Source organism: Jaculus jaculus, chromosome 3 (assembly GCF_020740685.1).
Source record: "Jaculus jaculus isolate mJacJac1 chromosome 3, mJacJac1.mat.Y.cur, whole genome shotgun sequence".
NCBI lineage: Eukaryota > Metazoa > Chordata > Mammalia > Rodentia > Dipodidae > Jaculus > Jaculus jaculus.
This window is the reverse complement of record NC_059104.1, coordinates 132,321,947-132,337,218: the sequence shown is the minus strand read 5'-3', so window position 1 is coordinate 132,337,218 and position 15,272 is coordinate 132,321,947. Positions and strand designations below refer to the sequence as shown.

The 15,272-nt window shown below is 43.0% G+C and overlaps 1 protein-coding gene across 2 annotated transcripts in view; it reads right to left on the bottom strand.

Annotated features, from left to right (window-relative positions):
* The window catches only part of Trpm1 (transient receptor potential cation channel subfamily M member 1), a 144,453-nt gene that overhangs the window by 57,890 nt on the left and 71,291 nt on the right, over window positions 1–15,272 (bottom strand). For both annotated transcript variants that reach the window (XM_004658133.2, XM_004658132.2), the window contains exons 4-10: window positions 13,795–14,008; window positions 12,797–12,921; window positions 11,639–11,810; window positions 7,111–7,285; window positions 6,579–6,702; window positions 5,705–5,777; window positions 4,581–4,681 (exon numbers count right to left, since the gene is read on the bottom strand). In XM_004658133.2, coding sequence (XP_004658190.2) covers window positions 4,581–4,681; window positions 5,705–5,777; window positions 6,579–6,702; window positions 7,111–7,285; window positions 11,639–11,810; window positions 12,797–12,921; window positions 13,795–14,008 — 984 coding nt within the window. The remainder of the gene's footprint in view (window positions 1–4,580; window positions 4,682–5,704; window positions 5,778–6,578; window positions 6,703–7,110; window positions 7,286–11,638; window positions 11,811–12,796; window positions 12,922–13,794; window positions 14,009–15,272) is intronic.

The following is a 15,272-nucleotide window of genomic DNA, read 5'->3' as shown; positions in this document are numbered from 1 at the left end:
GCAGGGCTGTGTATGTATGTAACCCCAGTCCTGCTTGGGGCAGAAACCACGTTTTGAGTATTCTCAGTGTCTGTCTCCTTCACCCTGGTCCAGGCTGTCAGACTTGCCATGGAAGCAGCACTTGCTCGCCCCACCAATTCCTCTGTGGTTTCAACTTGTGCCTTAGCTGAAGTGTGAGGAGTGGTTTATCTCCTCAGGACTCACTACCATCCCAGAAGCTGAAGTGTGGTTAGGAGGGCACCATCTTGACTGGAAGTCCATCTCACACTTCCTCCAGCCTCCTTCGTAACCACCCCTTCTCACTTGTATTCCAACCACCTGCCCCCACTGCCAATTACTTGATAATGCCCATTTCTTCTTCCTGCTGCATGGAAGGTGTTCCTCTTCATGGCCTACCAGCCAGGTTTCAGTGTTCATTCCACTTTTTTTTTTTTTCCAGAGAGGCCTTCTCTGGTACTCCACTGATAACTAATGCCTTCACCCCATAATTCTCTCTCATGCAATGTGCATTTTCTTAAAAAATTATTTATTTATTTGATGGGGGGGCAGGGAGGGAGGGAGGGAGAGAAAGAGAATGGGCATGCCAGGGTGTCCAGCTGTTATAAACAAACTCCAGATGAATGCACCATCTGGCTTTATTTGAGTACTAGGGAATTGAACCTGGGTCTTTTGGCTTTGCAGGCAAGTGCCTTACCCACCAAGCCATGTCTCCAGCCCCTTTGTGCATTTTCTGTCTTGGCACTTCCTTCAGTTTGTAGCCTAATAATGGACTAATTGCATTTCACATCTGCCTCCCTCTTCCTGCCCACTCCTTGCCTTCATGTCCACCCCAGTGAAGACTTTGTCAAGGGCTTTCAAAGTCTGTTTTATTTACTTCTGTGTCTCCAACACCTAGAGTAAGGATATGACACCCCCAAAAGAGTAATGGTAAATATTTTTTAAATGAACAAATAACATAAATTTTTGGGAAAAGTTTGCAGAACCAATGAGAAGCAGCTGCCACCTCTCTCCTCACTATGGCTCTGTCTTTGCTACTAAGCAAAGTGATAAGGTAGAGGAGGTAGAGGAGGTAGAGGAAGGGGGGTCAGGTACTGGCGCGAGCTCCTAGACACCAAGATGAATTCTCTTACTAGGGATCCTAAGGGCACTGCTATAGCCAGAGGATTAGCTTTCAGTCCAGGCCAGCAGAGCCCCTGGTTCTGAGGAGTAAATTCAGGGTCTGCCAGAAATAGGGCAACTGATGGAGTGAACTTGGCTCTCATCCAGTTTATAGCAGAGGCTCTGCAGTCTATAATTGCTTTAGAATGGAATGTTCTGGAGCAATCTCAGAGAGCAAGAGAAGAGTGTTGGAGTAGAAAAGACCAAGGTCATTTGCCTAGGCCATAAGGAAAATGAGGTGGATGACATAATTGAAAACTAAAAAACCTTGATAGGGGGCCAGATAGACTGAGTCTAGCAAAGGGAAGGTAACAAGGAGAAGCGCCTCCCCCTGGGAGGCCCCTGGTAGTTTGCTTGTCCCCTGGCCCAAGAACAGCTACCTTAAAACTGCAGGACGAGGATGTGTAGTTAGCAAGGGACACACATGATGGAATGCTTGGGGATTTCTGTAGATGGAAATTAGTAGGGGTGAAGAGATTTCATGTTTCTGTGCTGCTAGAAGCATAGAACTGACAGTCTGTGCAGGTGAAATCATATCTACCATAGGGGCTAAATCACTAATGCCATCCTTTAAAAAGGACACAAACTGGGCATGGTGGCTCAAGCTTTTAATCCCAGAGGTAGGAGCTTGAGGCCACTCTGAGACTTTATAATGAATTCCAGCATAGCCTGAGCTAAAGTGAGACTATATCTTGACAGACCAATAACAACAACAACAACAACAACAACAATAATAATAAATAAAAATAGAAAGGACATGAAATGGTATGGGTCACATCCACAAGGGGAAGTTTTGCTTCACAACTTCAAATATGGGCTGAACAATCACTTGTGGAGATAATATCTAATACTCCTTTGATATCTTTTTATATGGGATCTGCATTGATGTCATCCCATCTACTTTTGATATTAGTTATTTATATTTTGCTATCATCAGCCTGAATAAATGGTTAATAATTTCATCGATCTTTTAGAGGAACTAGATTTTGATGTGGATTTGCTCTGGCTGTTTTGTATCCTCAGTCAATTGGTTTCTGGTCTTCTTTTTATTTATTTATTTTTATTCTTTGGTTTTTCAAGGTAGGGTTTCACTTTAGTCCAGGCTGACCTGGAATTCACTATGTAGGCTCATGGTGGACTTGAACTCATAATGATCCTCCTTCATCTGCCTCCCGAGTGCTGGGATTAAAGGTGTGTGCTACCATGCCTGGCCTGGTCTTCTTTTTAGATCAAAGAAACTCCTTTGTTTGAAGGAGGTCTAGAGTTGCTTTTCACACCATTATGTGTATGTAACGCACATGCACACACACACACACACACACACACATCTCATCCCACTATATTCCTCTCAGCCATAAACACACAAAAAAGAAGCACACATAAATGACATACACACTGCTTCTCCCACATCAAATGCACACATACCTTCCAACTATTCACAGACTATCTCCTCTTCATAATCCCATAGCCACAAACACAAAAGCATATCCCCTAATCAAATGCAGTCATTGACTGCCAACCACACACACTACACCACCCATGTGCACACACAGTACTCACCCTTATATCATCTTACCGCATATACACACATCACAAGATATATACACATAAATGCATCCATTCACTTGGAACATACACAAATTTTACTTCACATATGTATACACTCAAATTCCATACTCGCATATGCACATTACACCCTCAGAACACACCCCACACACTGAACCACAAACTATGTGCATATATATATATATATATATATATATATATTCACATGTATATATTCTGATCATATACTGTACATAGAATACAACATATGGCACATTAAACATTACCATAAACACAATACTTAAATACCACAAGAAGATCATATACACATCACACACACAGAGTTCTGTAAGCCCAGGGTTTCATGGAACATCATATGAAAAAGCAGTGCTCCATATTTAAGCATTGTATTGAACTTTAATGAGCTATTTTCTTTTATGTCATTCTTTGAAAGATTAAAAATCCACTTTCACCAGCAACAATAAAAGGTTTGGTTGGTTTCCTTGAGTAGACTGGGTTTGTAGTGGGTCAGTGTTCATAGACTAGGTTAAATGCTAGGTTAGATTGCATTAGTGCTCATAGAGTAGGTTAAATGCTGGGTTAGATGTTGGTTGGTTGCTTGTAGACTTGTTAGACATGGCTAGTGCTCATACACTGGCTGGATGTGGTTAGTGCTCATACACTGGCTGGATGTGGTTAGTGCTCATAGACTGGCTGGATGTGGTTAGTGCTCATACACTGGCTGGATGTGGTTAGTGCTCATACACTGGCTAGATGTAGTTAGTGCTTGTAGGCTGGTTAGATGTGGTTGGTTCTTGTAGACTGATTAGATGTGGTTAGTGCTCATAGACTGGCTAGATGTAGTTAGTGCTCGCAGACTGGTTAGATGTGGTTGGTGCTCGTAGACTGGTAGATGTAGTTAGTGCTCATAGACTGGTTAGATGTAGTTAGTGCTCGTAGACTGGATAGATGTGGTTAGTGCTTGAAGACTGGATAGATGTGGTTGGTGCTCGTAGACTGGTTAGATGTAGTTAGTGCTCATAGACTGGTTAGATGTAGTTAGTGCTCGTAGACTGGATAGATGTGGTTAGTGCTTGAAGACTGGATAGATGTGGTTGGTGCTCGTAGACTGGTTAGATGTAGTTGGTGCTCGTAGACTGGATAGATGTAGTTAGTGCTCGCAGACTGGTTAGATGTGGTTGGTGCTCGCAGACTGGTTAGATGTAGTTAGTGCTCGTAGACTGGTTAGATGTGGTTAGTGCTCGAAGACTGGTTAAATGTGGCTAGTGCTTATGGACTGGTTAGATGTGGTTAGTGCTTGTAGACTAGTTAGACATGGTTAGTGATCATAGACTGGTTAGATGTGGCTAGTGCTTATGGACTGGTTAGATGTGGTTAGCGCTTGTAGACTAGTTAGACATGGTTAGTGATCATAGACTGGTTAGATGTGGCTAGTGCTCATAGACTGGTTAGGTATGGTTAGTGCTCATAGACTGGTTCGATGTGGCTAGTGCTCGTAGCTCTGCTTCTTTTTTTCTTGGAAGTTAAGCAGCAACATCTTCTAACAACCTTGTGGATTACCATGGGATCCTCAGAACTCTTAGATCATCTCAGGTCCATCCCATAAAGAAGGACATACTGATATATCATTTGTGCAAAGTCACAATATATAACATAAATAGAAAAGCAGTTTTGCCAGGTGTGGTGGCACATGCCGGAAATCCCAGTACTTTGGTGATAGAGGCAGGAGGATCAGGAGTTCAAGAGTAGCCTTGGCTACATAACATGTTCTTGGCCACACTGGGATTCATTTTTGATATCCTGTCTCAAAAAAAAAGAGAAAAGAACCAAAAAAAATAACAGAAAAGCAGTTTCACCGGCCAGCGTGGCCCGAAGACGAAGATCTGGCTGCGTGCTATGTCAACGCGATTCCAAGCCAGCGCCAAGCTCAACTGATCCGGAGCAGATGCATTGGTTCCTGGGAAGGAAAGAAATGAGAGGGTTTTTTCAGTCTGTTTCTAATCATGTGTGGCAGTGAACACAAGCTTCCTGCTAGCTTAGCACTGGCCTGGAACTAAGCACCCATCACTACCTTGCCTATTGTCCCTGAATTCCATTATAGTCCTAAAGCTAAGAACTCTCTTTTTTTCTTTTAGGTAGGGTCTGACTCTAATTTAGGCTAACCTGGAACTCACGCTGTAGCCCAGGCTAGCCTTAAACTCACAGTAATCCTCCTAACTATGTCTCCAAGTGCTGGGATTAAAAGCATGTACCACCATACCTAGCCCAAGAACTTTCTGTTTTCCAGAGCTCCTGGGAGGAAGCTAGAGGCAACCTCTTTCAGTGCCAGCTCTGATGGTCTCCTGGGAGGGACACAGGAGAAACTGAGTGACTCAAGACCCTCATTTGTAAAGGGCAGAAGAAGCACTGAGACTGCCTGGACATTAGCCAGTCTAGGCCAAGGGTGACCAGCCCTTGGACCACACAAAGACCAGTGCAGTGCTGCCCAGAAGCCAGCCACAGTGACCCTTTTCAGAGTCTCTCTTTCTTGTCCCCATGACCCCATAAACTGAGAGGCAGGGAGGAAATGGACATTCCACTGTGGATACAACCTCATGAGCTCCTAGTAGAAGCCTCTCATCAGAGGTGGGGAGGAAGTTGAACAGAGCCCTATGGAACATGTGATTGCAAATGGAAAATCCTTCCATGTCAGCTGGGCAGCAGCCCTCCAGCAGTCAGCCAGCAAAAGAAACGGTTCTGACTTCAGCCCACCAGTGTCCGTGGGCACCCATCGATCCCTGATCACAGAAACCCACTCAGAGTCTTGCCATTCCTGCACAGCTGCATGCTGAGGCCACCCCAGGCAACCTTTTTAGCTCAGGGACCTTGCACTAACTGACAGTTCCTGGCAGGAGAAGAGAGGAAGGAGTTCTGGCCACTGGCAAAGCCCAGGCCAGCTCAGCACTGAGAAGACAAGAGTGGCCATTTCCCAGGAGCTCACCTTTCAGCAAGGCAGTTAAAATCGCCATCTCAACATCTTGTTGACCCTCAGAACCCATCCTAAACACAGTAACCTGGAAAGAGGAGAATTTGGAAAAGACAGAGTTAAAGCAAAGTTGAAGACAAGAGGAGGAACTGAGGTTTTTTTTTTTTTTTTTTTTTTTTTTTTTTTTTTTTTGGTAATATTAACCATGGAGAGTGTCCCATAATGAGTTGGTGCTGAAAGCTGTGAAGACATTGCCAGTACTTTCACCTTCCAGGAGTTTCAAGGTTGCTCTTGCTGACTGAATCCTTGGCTGGATTCTGCTTTGCTATTTACCTCATCTGCTGCAACAATCTCAGGAAGAGAGTGTCTGCTCAGGATCTACACTCTCCTATCTGAACAACCATCAAAGCAAATGAAACCATATCTAATCAGATAGGATATGTTAATTAAAAGTAGTGCATTTAGAATTTTGCAGATGATGTTGTCATATGTGAATAAGAAGTGCCAATTTCTTAAACATACAGTTAAGAAAGGAAGGGATGAAACATAGTATTTGCAAAATGACGTGAATTTGAAACCATGTATACAAAGGCGCTTTTCTTCAGGTTTTTAAACCTGATGCACATTTTGAATCTCTGAGGTGTGCAGCATGATGTGATGTTACCTCATGTTTGTTAAGGTTTGAAAGCACCTGGGATCCTCCCCGTGTGTTGTTTGATTCCATCATGTGTACACGTACCCTGTCACTTGGGGATGGATTTGTAAGCTATCTTTTGCAATAGGCTGAGCTGAGGCATGAAGAACTCCACCAAACACACATGGGTAGAATTAAAAAAGGAAACATAACTCTCTCTATGGAACTTGTTTGGAAATAAATCAAGACACTTACGAGCTCTTTCTTCTTCATGCACTCCATTATAATTGCAAACAGCTGATGTGATTGTGTCTTGCTGTAATTAAATGTTTTCTGAATGGTAACTAGAAGCTGGTCCCTGAGGGACTCATTTATTATCCTGTTCAAAGGAAATTCAAGGGAGAGCAAAATGCAGTTAAACTCATTTATGATGAAATCACACAGTGCCCCCCACCACCTCGTTCTTTGATTTGAAACTTTGCTATTGGAAGAGATTCCTGCATAGGAGACAAAAACGTCATCAAGATCAAAACTACATTTACACTTCTAAATTCCAGCCTTGTTGTAGAATTTATAAGGGAAAATGAAGTTGGGAACGACATAGCCAATCAGAGGGAATTCAGTTAAGAACATTGCTCCTGACAGCTGTCTCTCATGTGTCTCTTGGGAATGAGAGAGTGACTTAAAAACATTTTTGGAATGCCTAAACAGACCATTTCAGATGCTGCCCTCAGCCAAACCAAGAGCCGCTAAGAACCCACCCTTCGTGGTAAGCTAGAAGTCCTACCCTCCTTCTTCACAGTACTTGTGTGCGAAGGACAAAATGTCTGAGGCTCGTCCACTTCCATCACAAACCACCACAGGGACAGGAGGGTCTTCTCGGAGGTATTCAAGGACAATGGAAACCACATTAGGGCCCCCCTCCACCACAAGACCCACGAGGGGCACACCTTGCCCCAGTCCTGCAACATAAACCAAAAATTGCTGTTCAGACCAGTGTTCAGATTCTTGTCCCAGCTCATCTTAACTCTTGAAATATGGTGAAGATTACAGACTTCCCAGGCCACAATGCTCCGTATAGTGTCAGTGTTTACCAAGAGGTGAAGAGGAAGCCAGGCATGTGACAATTGTGTTCTTTTTTGTACTCAATCCTCATATTATGGCCTCACTGCCCAACCCAGTACCTCAAAATCCTTGAGCTTCCCAACTCCTAACATCTGGCCTGAAACCACGTCTACAAAGTGCTCTTCTTCAGGTCTTTGAATCTGATGAAAATTTTGACTCTCTGAGGCGCCCAGCATGATGTGATGTTACCTCATGTTTGTTAGGGTTGAAAGTACTTGGGATTCCTCCCCTGTGGCCTAACACCATTTGCACCTGACCTGGTAAGGGGCTACCCTGATGTGAGCAGTGAGATACATTTGGACATGCTGCTTGCTGAGCATCTGCTGCATGATCCTGCTGCTGTGCCTGGGTCTGAAATTCCCAGCCTAAGGCTGTTCTCTACAAAATGCAGTAAGCAAAAGGAGATCTGGACCTGCCACAAGAGAGCTCAGCACAATGCCTGGCTTCTTATCAGCCTTATGGTATGGGCCAGTTACCAAACCACAGTGAGCTTAAGTAACTCTTGTGGCTTGAATGTAAAATGTCCCTCATAGGCATTTGTGAACACTTGGTCCACAGCAGGTGGCGCTGTTTGGAAAGATTGTGGAACCTGTAGGAGGAAGAGGGTCATGTGGTGGGGCTTGAAGTTTAACAGCCCATCTCCACTTCCTATTTGTCCTCTACTTCCTAGTTCTGGCTACCATGTGATGAACTAGCTTCCTGCTTCTGCTGCCAGGACTTCCCTGCCATGATAGAAAGTATCTCTTCAAAACTGTAAGCCAGAATAAACTCTTTGCTCCCTCAAGTTGCTTTTGGTCAGGTATTTTGACCCAACAAGATGAAAGTAATTACTACAATGACCATTTATGAAAGGTGAATAGTCACAGAGCCCTGCTTATCTCTAGAAGAATAGAATAGATCTGAAATATAAGAAAATGTCTGGCTCAGTTTAGAAACTTTCTGGAAGCATTGAGAGACATATAAGCATGGAATGTTGCTCTTGTTTTCTCTTCCAGGACCCAGAGTAAGGCTGAACAGGCTGAGCATTCCTAATATGAAAGTCTGAAGTCTAAAATAAAAATTATTTCAGGTATTGAATTTTCAGATTGGGAATGCTTAACTGATAAAGTTCATGTAAATATTTCAAAATTGCATAAACTCAGAAATATGAAACACTTCTGGTCTCAAGTATTTTGTATAAGGGATATCCAACCAGAATATTACCTTAGAGGCAAACACAAGGGCCACTATTAGTGGGTGACTTATTCCCAGTTTCCCCCTGCTTTTTTTTTTTTTTGGTGTATGTGAGTGTGTGGTGTATGATGGGATATATGTATTGTATGCATATATATACAGATGTGTGTGCACTGTGCATGCACAAAGGTTGGAGGAGAATGTCCAGTGTACTCTTTACTCATCCACCTGTTTCTATAAGACAGAGTCACTCAACCCAGAGCTGCTATTTTCACCATGTTTTCAGTTCGAAAGCTCAAGCAGTTCTCTTGTCTCCATGCCCTGCAGGACTGGGATGTGCATGGTCATGCCCACTTGATGTTTGTGCCAGGGAATTGAACTCAGATTTGCTTTGGCTCTCATGCTTGCAGCAAGTGCTGTTAACTGCAGAGCCATCTCCCCAGATGTGCTTTTTTTTTTTTCCTTTTAAAGTCAAATAGTAGGATTCTTTCAAAAACACAGTAAGTGCCATCTACTTTTTGGTGATGGATCCAGCAGAGTGGCCTCTGTGAAGCAGGAGGTAACAGGAAGATTCTAAGAAGCTAGGATTCTTCCCACTTCTTGGAGGACAATGGGAGAAAAGCCATAGGGATAAATTTGCCTACACGAGGGCTGAAGAGATGGCTTAGCAGTTAAAACATTTGCCTGCAAAGCCAAAGGATCCCAGTTTGATACTACAGTACCCACGTTAGCCAGATGCATAAGGAGGCACATGCATCTGGAGTTTTTTTGCAGTGGCTGGAGGCCCTGGCACACCCATTCTCCCTCTCTCTCTTTCTCTCCCTCTCTCTCCCTCCTCTTTCTATCAAATAAATAAATAAAATATATTTTAAAAAATTTACCTACCCTAAAATTTTATTCCTAACTGTCCAGGACATCTTGTACAAATGTCCTTTGATATCTAGTGAGAATGATTCCAGCACTCCCTTTGTCCTCCTTGGATACCAAAACTCTGAGGATGCTGAAGTCCCTTTACATAAAATGGCCTACACATATCATGATGTGCATTTCAGATCATCTTCCAGTGATTTGTAATATCTAATGTGATCTAAATTGTCTGAAAATACCTGTTATACTATATTGATTAGGGAATAATGACGAGTAAAAATTCTGCACATGTTCAGGAAAGACACAGTGTTTCTTCCTAAATATTTTCCATCTACCATCACAATCCTGTGCTGCAAATCTCATGGGTATGAAGGGCCAACTGTATTCTGAGCATATTTTAATATTTATCTGAGGTTGTGATCAACATTATTAAGTGTAGGAAATTGTCATTGATTTCAGAGTTCTCAAGATCTGCTAGCATGGACATGAGATTTAAGACATTAGAATTCAGTTTCTGGTTTTCTACATCATGCTTTTTGTTTTTCATTTGTACGTGTGGTGTGTGTGTGCACAAAGGTTAATTGCAGGTGTCTTCCTCACTTGCTTCCCAGTTTCTGCACTGAGGCAGTCTCTCAGTTGAACCCAGAGCTCACTGATTGGGCTAGTGAAGCTAGCCAGCTTGCTGTGGAGATCCCCTGTCTCCACTTCTTGATCTCTGGAATTACAGGTGGCCACCATGTCTACTCAGCATTTACATGGGTGCCAGGGAGCCAAACCCCAGTCCTAATCTTGTGTGGCAAGTGCTTTCTCCAGGAAGTCATATCCCCAGCCTTGACCATGCTTTCTACAGTCAAGGGTGGTTAAATATTTTAAACAACTTTGCCATTTCTTCCTGGAAGAATTGCATTTAACCTCATGTCAGCAAGCAAATATAGAAAGCCTGCTTTGGGCCAAGCCCTGAACAAGAGGTGTTGGAAAAATGGATGTTGACTCTGTTCTTGAGATTGGTACCCAACTAAGGTTTGGGATTTTACATCATTAGGAATATGGTGGCCAAATCACCTTTGTTTCCAGAAACAGCAGAATTAGTTCTTCTTGGCTCAGCTGGGCTTCATGAAGCTCCTTGCTGTGGGAGGTGACAACTGAGCACCCCTTTGTTGTCCCTGCCCTGCCCAGAGCCTTAGGCAAAGGATGACAAAGGGAAGCCCACAAGTCACATGGCCAGGTGGAGTGGGATGGTAGGAGAACTTTCACTTGCAGTTGCTGGAGGCCCTGGTACACCCATATTCTCTTTCTCTCTCCCTCTCTCTCCAATAAATAAATAAAAATAAAATATTAAAAAATAAAATTGTTAAAAAGGAAAAAAAATTCTACCATTGAGATCTGAACTTAGAAATCCACAGTTTTTCATGTAGGCCATCCCCATCCTACACACTTGGGCAGTATCACAGTTCCTTAAATTATGTTCTGCAATTACCATTTCCCAGGCCTAGGTTGTCTTACACAAAAGTATAGTAAAATTTCTTTTCTTAGAGATAATTTAGTAATTGTTTGACAGAATGATTGGACAGTCCCAGGTGGTTATACCAACTACTGTCATTCTAACTAGTCTTTATCCTTTCATCTTGTTGAAAGGCATTCCTTACTCTGTAGCTCAGCCCTAGATTTCCCCAACAGGGAATGTTTGTTCCTCATGGCTTTGTCACCTGGACCAACAAGGATGCTGTCCACAAGGAGCAGGCGGCCCCGCAGCCCTTGCCTGAAGTTCCCCATCTGACATCTTAGTGTGGGTGAGAGATGCAGAGCTACAGAGATATTTAATAACAACACTTATCAGGTGATGTAGGATGAATCATTCTAAGCCTTTTAGAACATTTTTCCCATTAAAAAATTAAAAAGAATAACAGGACAAGAACCATGGACAACATGGTGGGTGACCATGACCATATCAACCTCTGTACCACTTTCATGAACTTGGCAGCTTGGTGAATGTGACTTGGCGGTTAGGGCAAAAAAGTATAGTAAGGCATGTTCCATTGGTCTAGCACAAATCAAAGTTAAAGCTTTCAACAGTCTTGGACATCATGCTTCTTGGCTGGTTCCTTTTCATGGAGCTGGCCCAGCAGTGCCTGCGGCCTTCCCACACTTACTAGTGTTGATCTTCTGTAGGGAGATGTGCTTTTCCAGCTGCCTTCGCAGCTTCACCTCAGCACCATACTTGCCCAGGGTGCCATTGTCGGCCAAGATGAAATGAGTGTGGGAATTGTTGAGCACAGAGAGCTTGCTCAGAGGGTTGGACATGGTCTGGTATACTCTTGTGACCTGACAAAAATGTGCAACACAAATCAGAGCTGCAGAACTTAGACAGTAAGAGTAACAGAAAGCATATGTATGCATATTACTACAGTTAAAGTCAGTCTCACATCTCTACCCTACCTACTTAAGGTTAGTTTTTCAATTAATGTATTAAAATTAAAAAAAAAAAAACTTGGGGGCTGGAGATATGGCTTAGTGGTTATGCGCTTGCCTGTGAAGCCACAGGACCCCAGTTCGAGGCTCGATTCCCCAGGACCCACGTTAGCCAGATGCACAAGTGGGTGTACGCATCTGGAGTTTGTTTGCAGTGGCTGGAGGCCCTGGCATGCCCATTCTCTCTCTCTCTCTCTCTGCCTCTTTCTCTCTCTGTCTGTAACTCTCAAATAAATAAATAAAAATGAACAAAAATACTTTTTAAAAACTTGGTTATTTTAGATAATGGCAACTCAATATTTGCTGCATAGAAATGAAAATTTACACTAACACAAAATTCTGAGACAAATTTTATAACGGCTGTATTCGTAATGGACCAACTATAAACAAGGCAGATACCCTTCAGCACATAGATGGATAAACAATCTTCAGGTATCTGAATGAACTATAACACCAGTCAGCAATTTGAGGGAAGGAGCTGTCTACAATGTGGCATATCTGTCCAGAGAATTATGTAGGATGGAAATGCCATCTTTCAAAGGTTCTATACTGCATGATCCCATCCCTATAACATTCTGGAAATTGTCTAATTATACACCTTCATCAGGAGTTAAGGAGGAAGCAGAAGTGGGAGGGAAATGGGCATTACAATATAAGGAGGGATGCTTGGATTGGTAGAAATGTTCTATGCCCTGGCTGCATCAGTGTCAATACTCTGGCTGTGCTGTCATTTTGCAGGTTACTACTGAGGGTTTTGAGACTTCTTGGTTATTTCCTACAACTCAAAAACACAGAACTTTAATTTAAAAAAAAAGTCAATGTCTTCTGAGAAAACTTACATCCTTCCCAACCAGGTCTTCCTTGTTCTCCACCATGCCCCATGGAGCGATTCCTATAGCGCAGACGCGGCCTCGGGACTTGGAGGAGTGGTCTTTCAAAGCGTCCCCCACATGGCTGACGACACCTGTGAGCAGCCATATGTCATATTTTGGGCCCTTCTACTTCATGTCACACCACTACTCATAAACTTCAGGGGTACCTATCCTGAACCCCCATATCCCTTATAGAGCCAGAGCAGGACATATTCTTAATTTTGAAAGGAAAATATACTGAAAATCTAAATTTATGGTAACTATTGACCCGTTTTAACTCCTAGAATAGGGTAAATAAAAACAGAGACCAAACAACTGGGCAGAGATTTCCTCAACACGTCTCTATGTTCCAAGTCACTTGGGGTCTCTTTGGCAGGTCTTGGCTGCAGATAGCTCACCTGATATGTTTATTAACTGCTCTATTCTTCAGTTTATTCTCCCATAAAGTGAGGAAAAGGTTATCAATGGATAATGATTGCCCATGGTAGGTGACCCACAAATATTCATTATTACTACTGCTGAGATTTCAATCTTGAATATCCCCGCCCCCAAGGCTCTGTATTAGAGGCCTGACACTATTGGGAGATGGTGGAAATTTTAAGAGCTAGGACCTACTGCGTGGTCTTGTGGTCAGTGAGTGGTCAGGGTGGAACTCCAGTCTCTCCCTGTCTTCTGTGCCCTAGCATGTACTCTCACCATGATGTGCTGCCTCACCATAGGCCCAAAGCAATGGGGCCAACCAACCATGGGCTGAAATCCAACTAATAAAATTGTATTTGTTATTTAAACAAAATGAATCATAACAACTGCAATAACAAACCCTAGTTGATAAGGCTTTCACCTTTGTGCCACTAGAATCAGAAGACAATCTCATGCGTCTTCTGGCTAATACACAAGGAAGCTTGATGGAACCACACTGAGTACTGAGGTTGTCTAGTCACAGGGAGGGAAGGACTTGCACTTACCAGTACTCACACCCCCTGTAAAAATCCAGGCCCCTGTGGTCATAGCAGCCTTGATCAGGCCTTTGCCAAACACCTGCTTCAGCTTGGGCTGCATCTCAAAGCTCTGGAGGCCTCCATGCACAGATATTAAAAGCTTGGGTAGTTCCAGCTGCCAATCTTTCACCATGAGATGAAGCAGAGAATCTGGTTTGGTGTCGTAGGAAACACGAATATACTGCAAAAGAGTGGGTGGTGCTCAGCACCTGTTTGTGGTTTTGCTTCTCATGTCAAAGAGGACCAGAGCTGTCACACATGTTCAAGCAAGAATTCCCCCAGTGTTTAGGACCCTCTGAAATAGTCTGTTTCCAAGTGACTAAAGGGAATTTTGAGGATTGACAAAAACAGCAATGGTATGGTATGAACATTTGTGCTGTACCAGTATTCACACAGTAAAGCCCAGTCCCTTAAGCAGTAATGGAAATGGGTGTCTAAAGGACAGTTCCATAAGGCCTAAGGCAGGCATGCTCCTCTGTTAAGGAGATGAGATTTTACCGACAGTGGGTCTGCTGGTGTCCTGATCATGGACTTCTCAGCCTTCAGAGGAATAAATTTCTGTGTTTGAAAGTTATGCCATCTGAAGCGTTTTGTAATAGCTGGATAGACTAACATGTCTAGCTAAATTAAAATTTTATATGATTATTAAAAACTGGTCAGTACATTTTTTTTGAGGTAGTGTCTTGTAGCTCAGACTAGCCTTGAACTCATGGCAATCTTCTTATCTCAGCCTCTCAAGTACTGGGATTTTAGGCATGAGCCACTGTGCCTGGCTTAGCACAATATTTTTATCCAATGCAAATAAGTCACATACTATTTGGCACATAGTTGTGTCATAAATTATCTATTTCTTATCTGAAATTCAAATATAACTGAGTGTTCTATACTTGATTTGGCAAACTTAACCTTGAAAGAATCAATTCCAAAGCTAGAACAGTGGTCCAAGAAGTTGGACAATAATATTGTTGGGCCAAGTGAGGAAGAGGATCATGGACCCCCATCCGGACTGGACCGCCTCCTCAAGGTGAAGAAGAGGCTATTCCGGGGCACTTGGCTGCTTTCCTCTGGCTTTGTGCCCATGCCAGTATGGACAGTGGTATTGCAGAAGACTATGCATGGTGGTATTTGGAACATAACCAAATTTTACTTGAACAATGATGTTGGACCAGTACATTGAAAATGCAAAAATGGTATTTCATAGTGTTCTTCAGAATTAGCTGAAAGGGATCACAGTGCTGTAGTTCTAATGCCTTACTTCTCTGCAGGGCCTGGCAGAAAGGCAAAGGACAATCCCTGTGAGCATGACAAGATGAGGTTTTAGCTAGTCCTCTCCCTCTGGCCAAGTGCAGTTACAAAAAAAATGCTGACTTCAGAGGAAAATACTCCCAGAGATTCCAAACACAGCTAAGAGGGTTGCAAATCCATGGTTGTTGTTGTTGTTATTA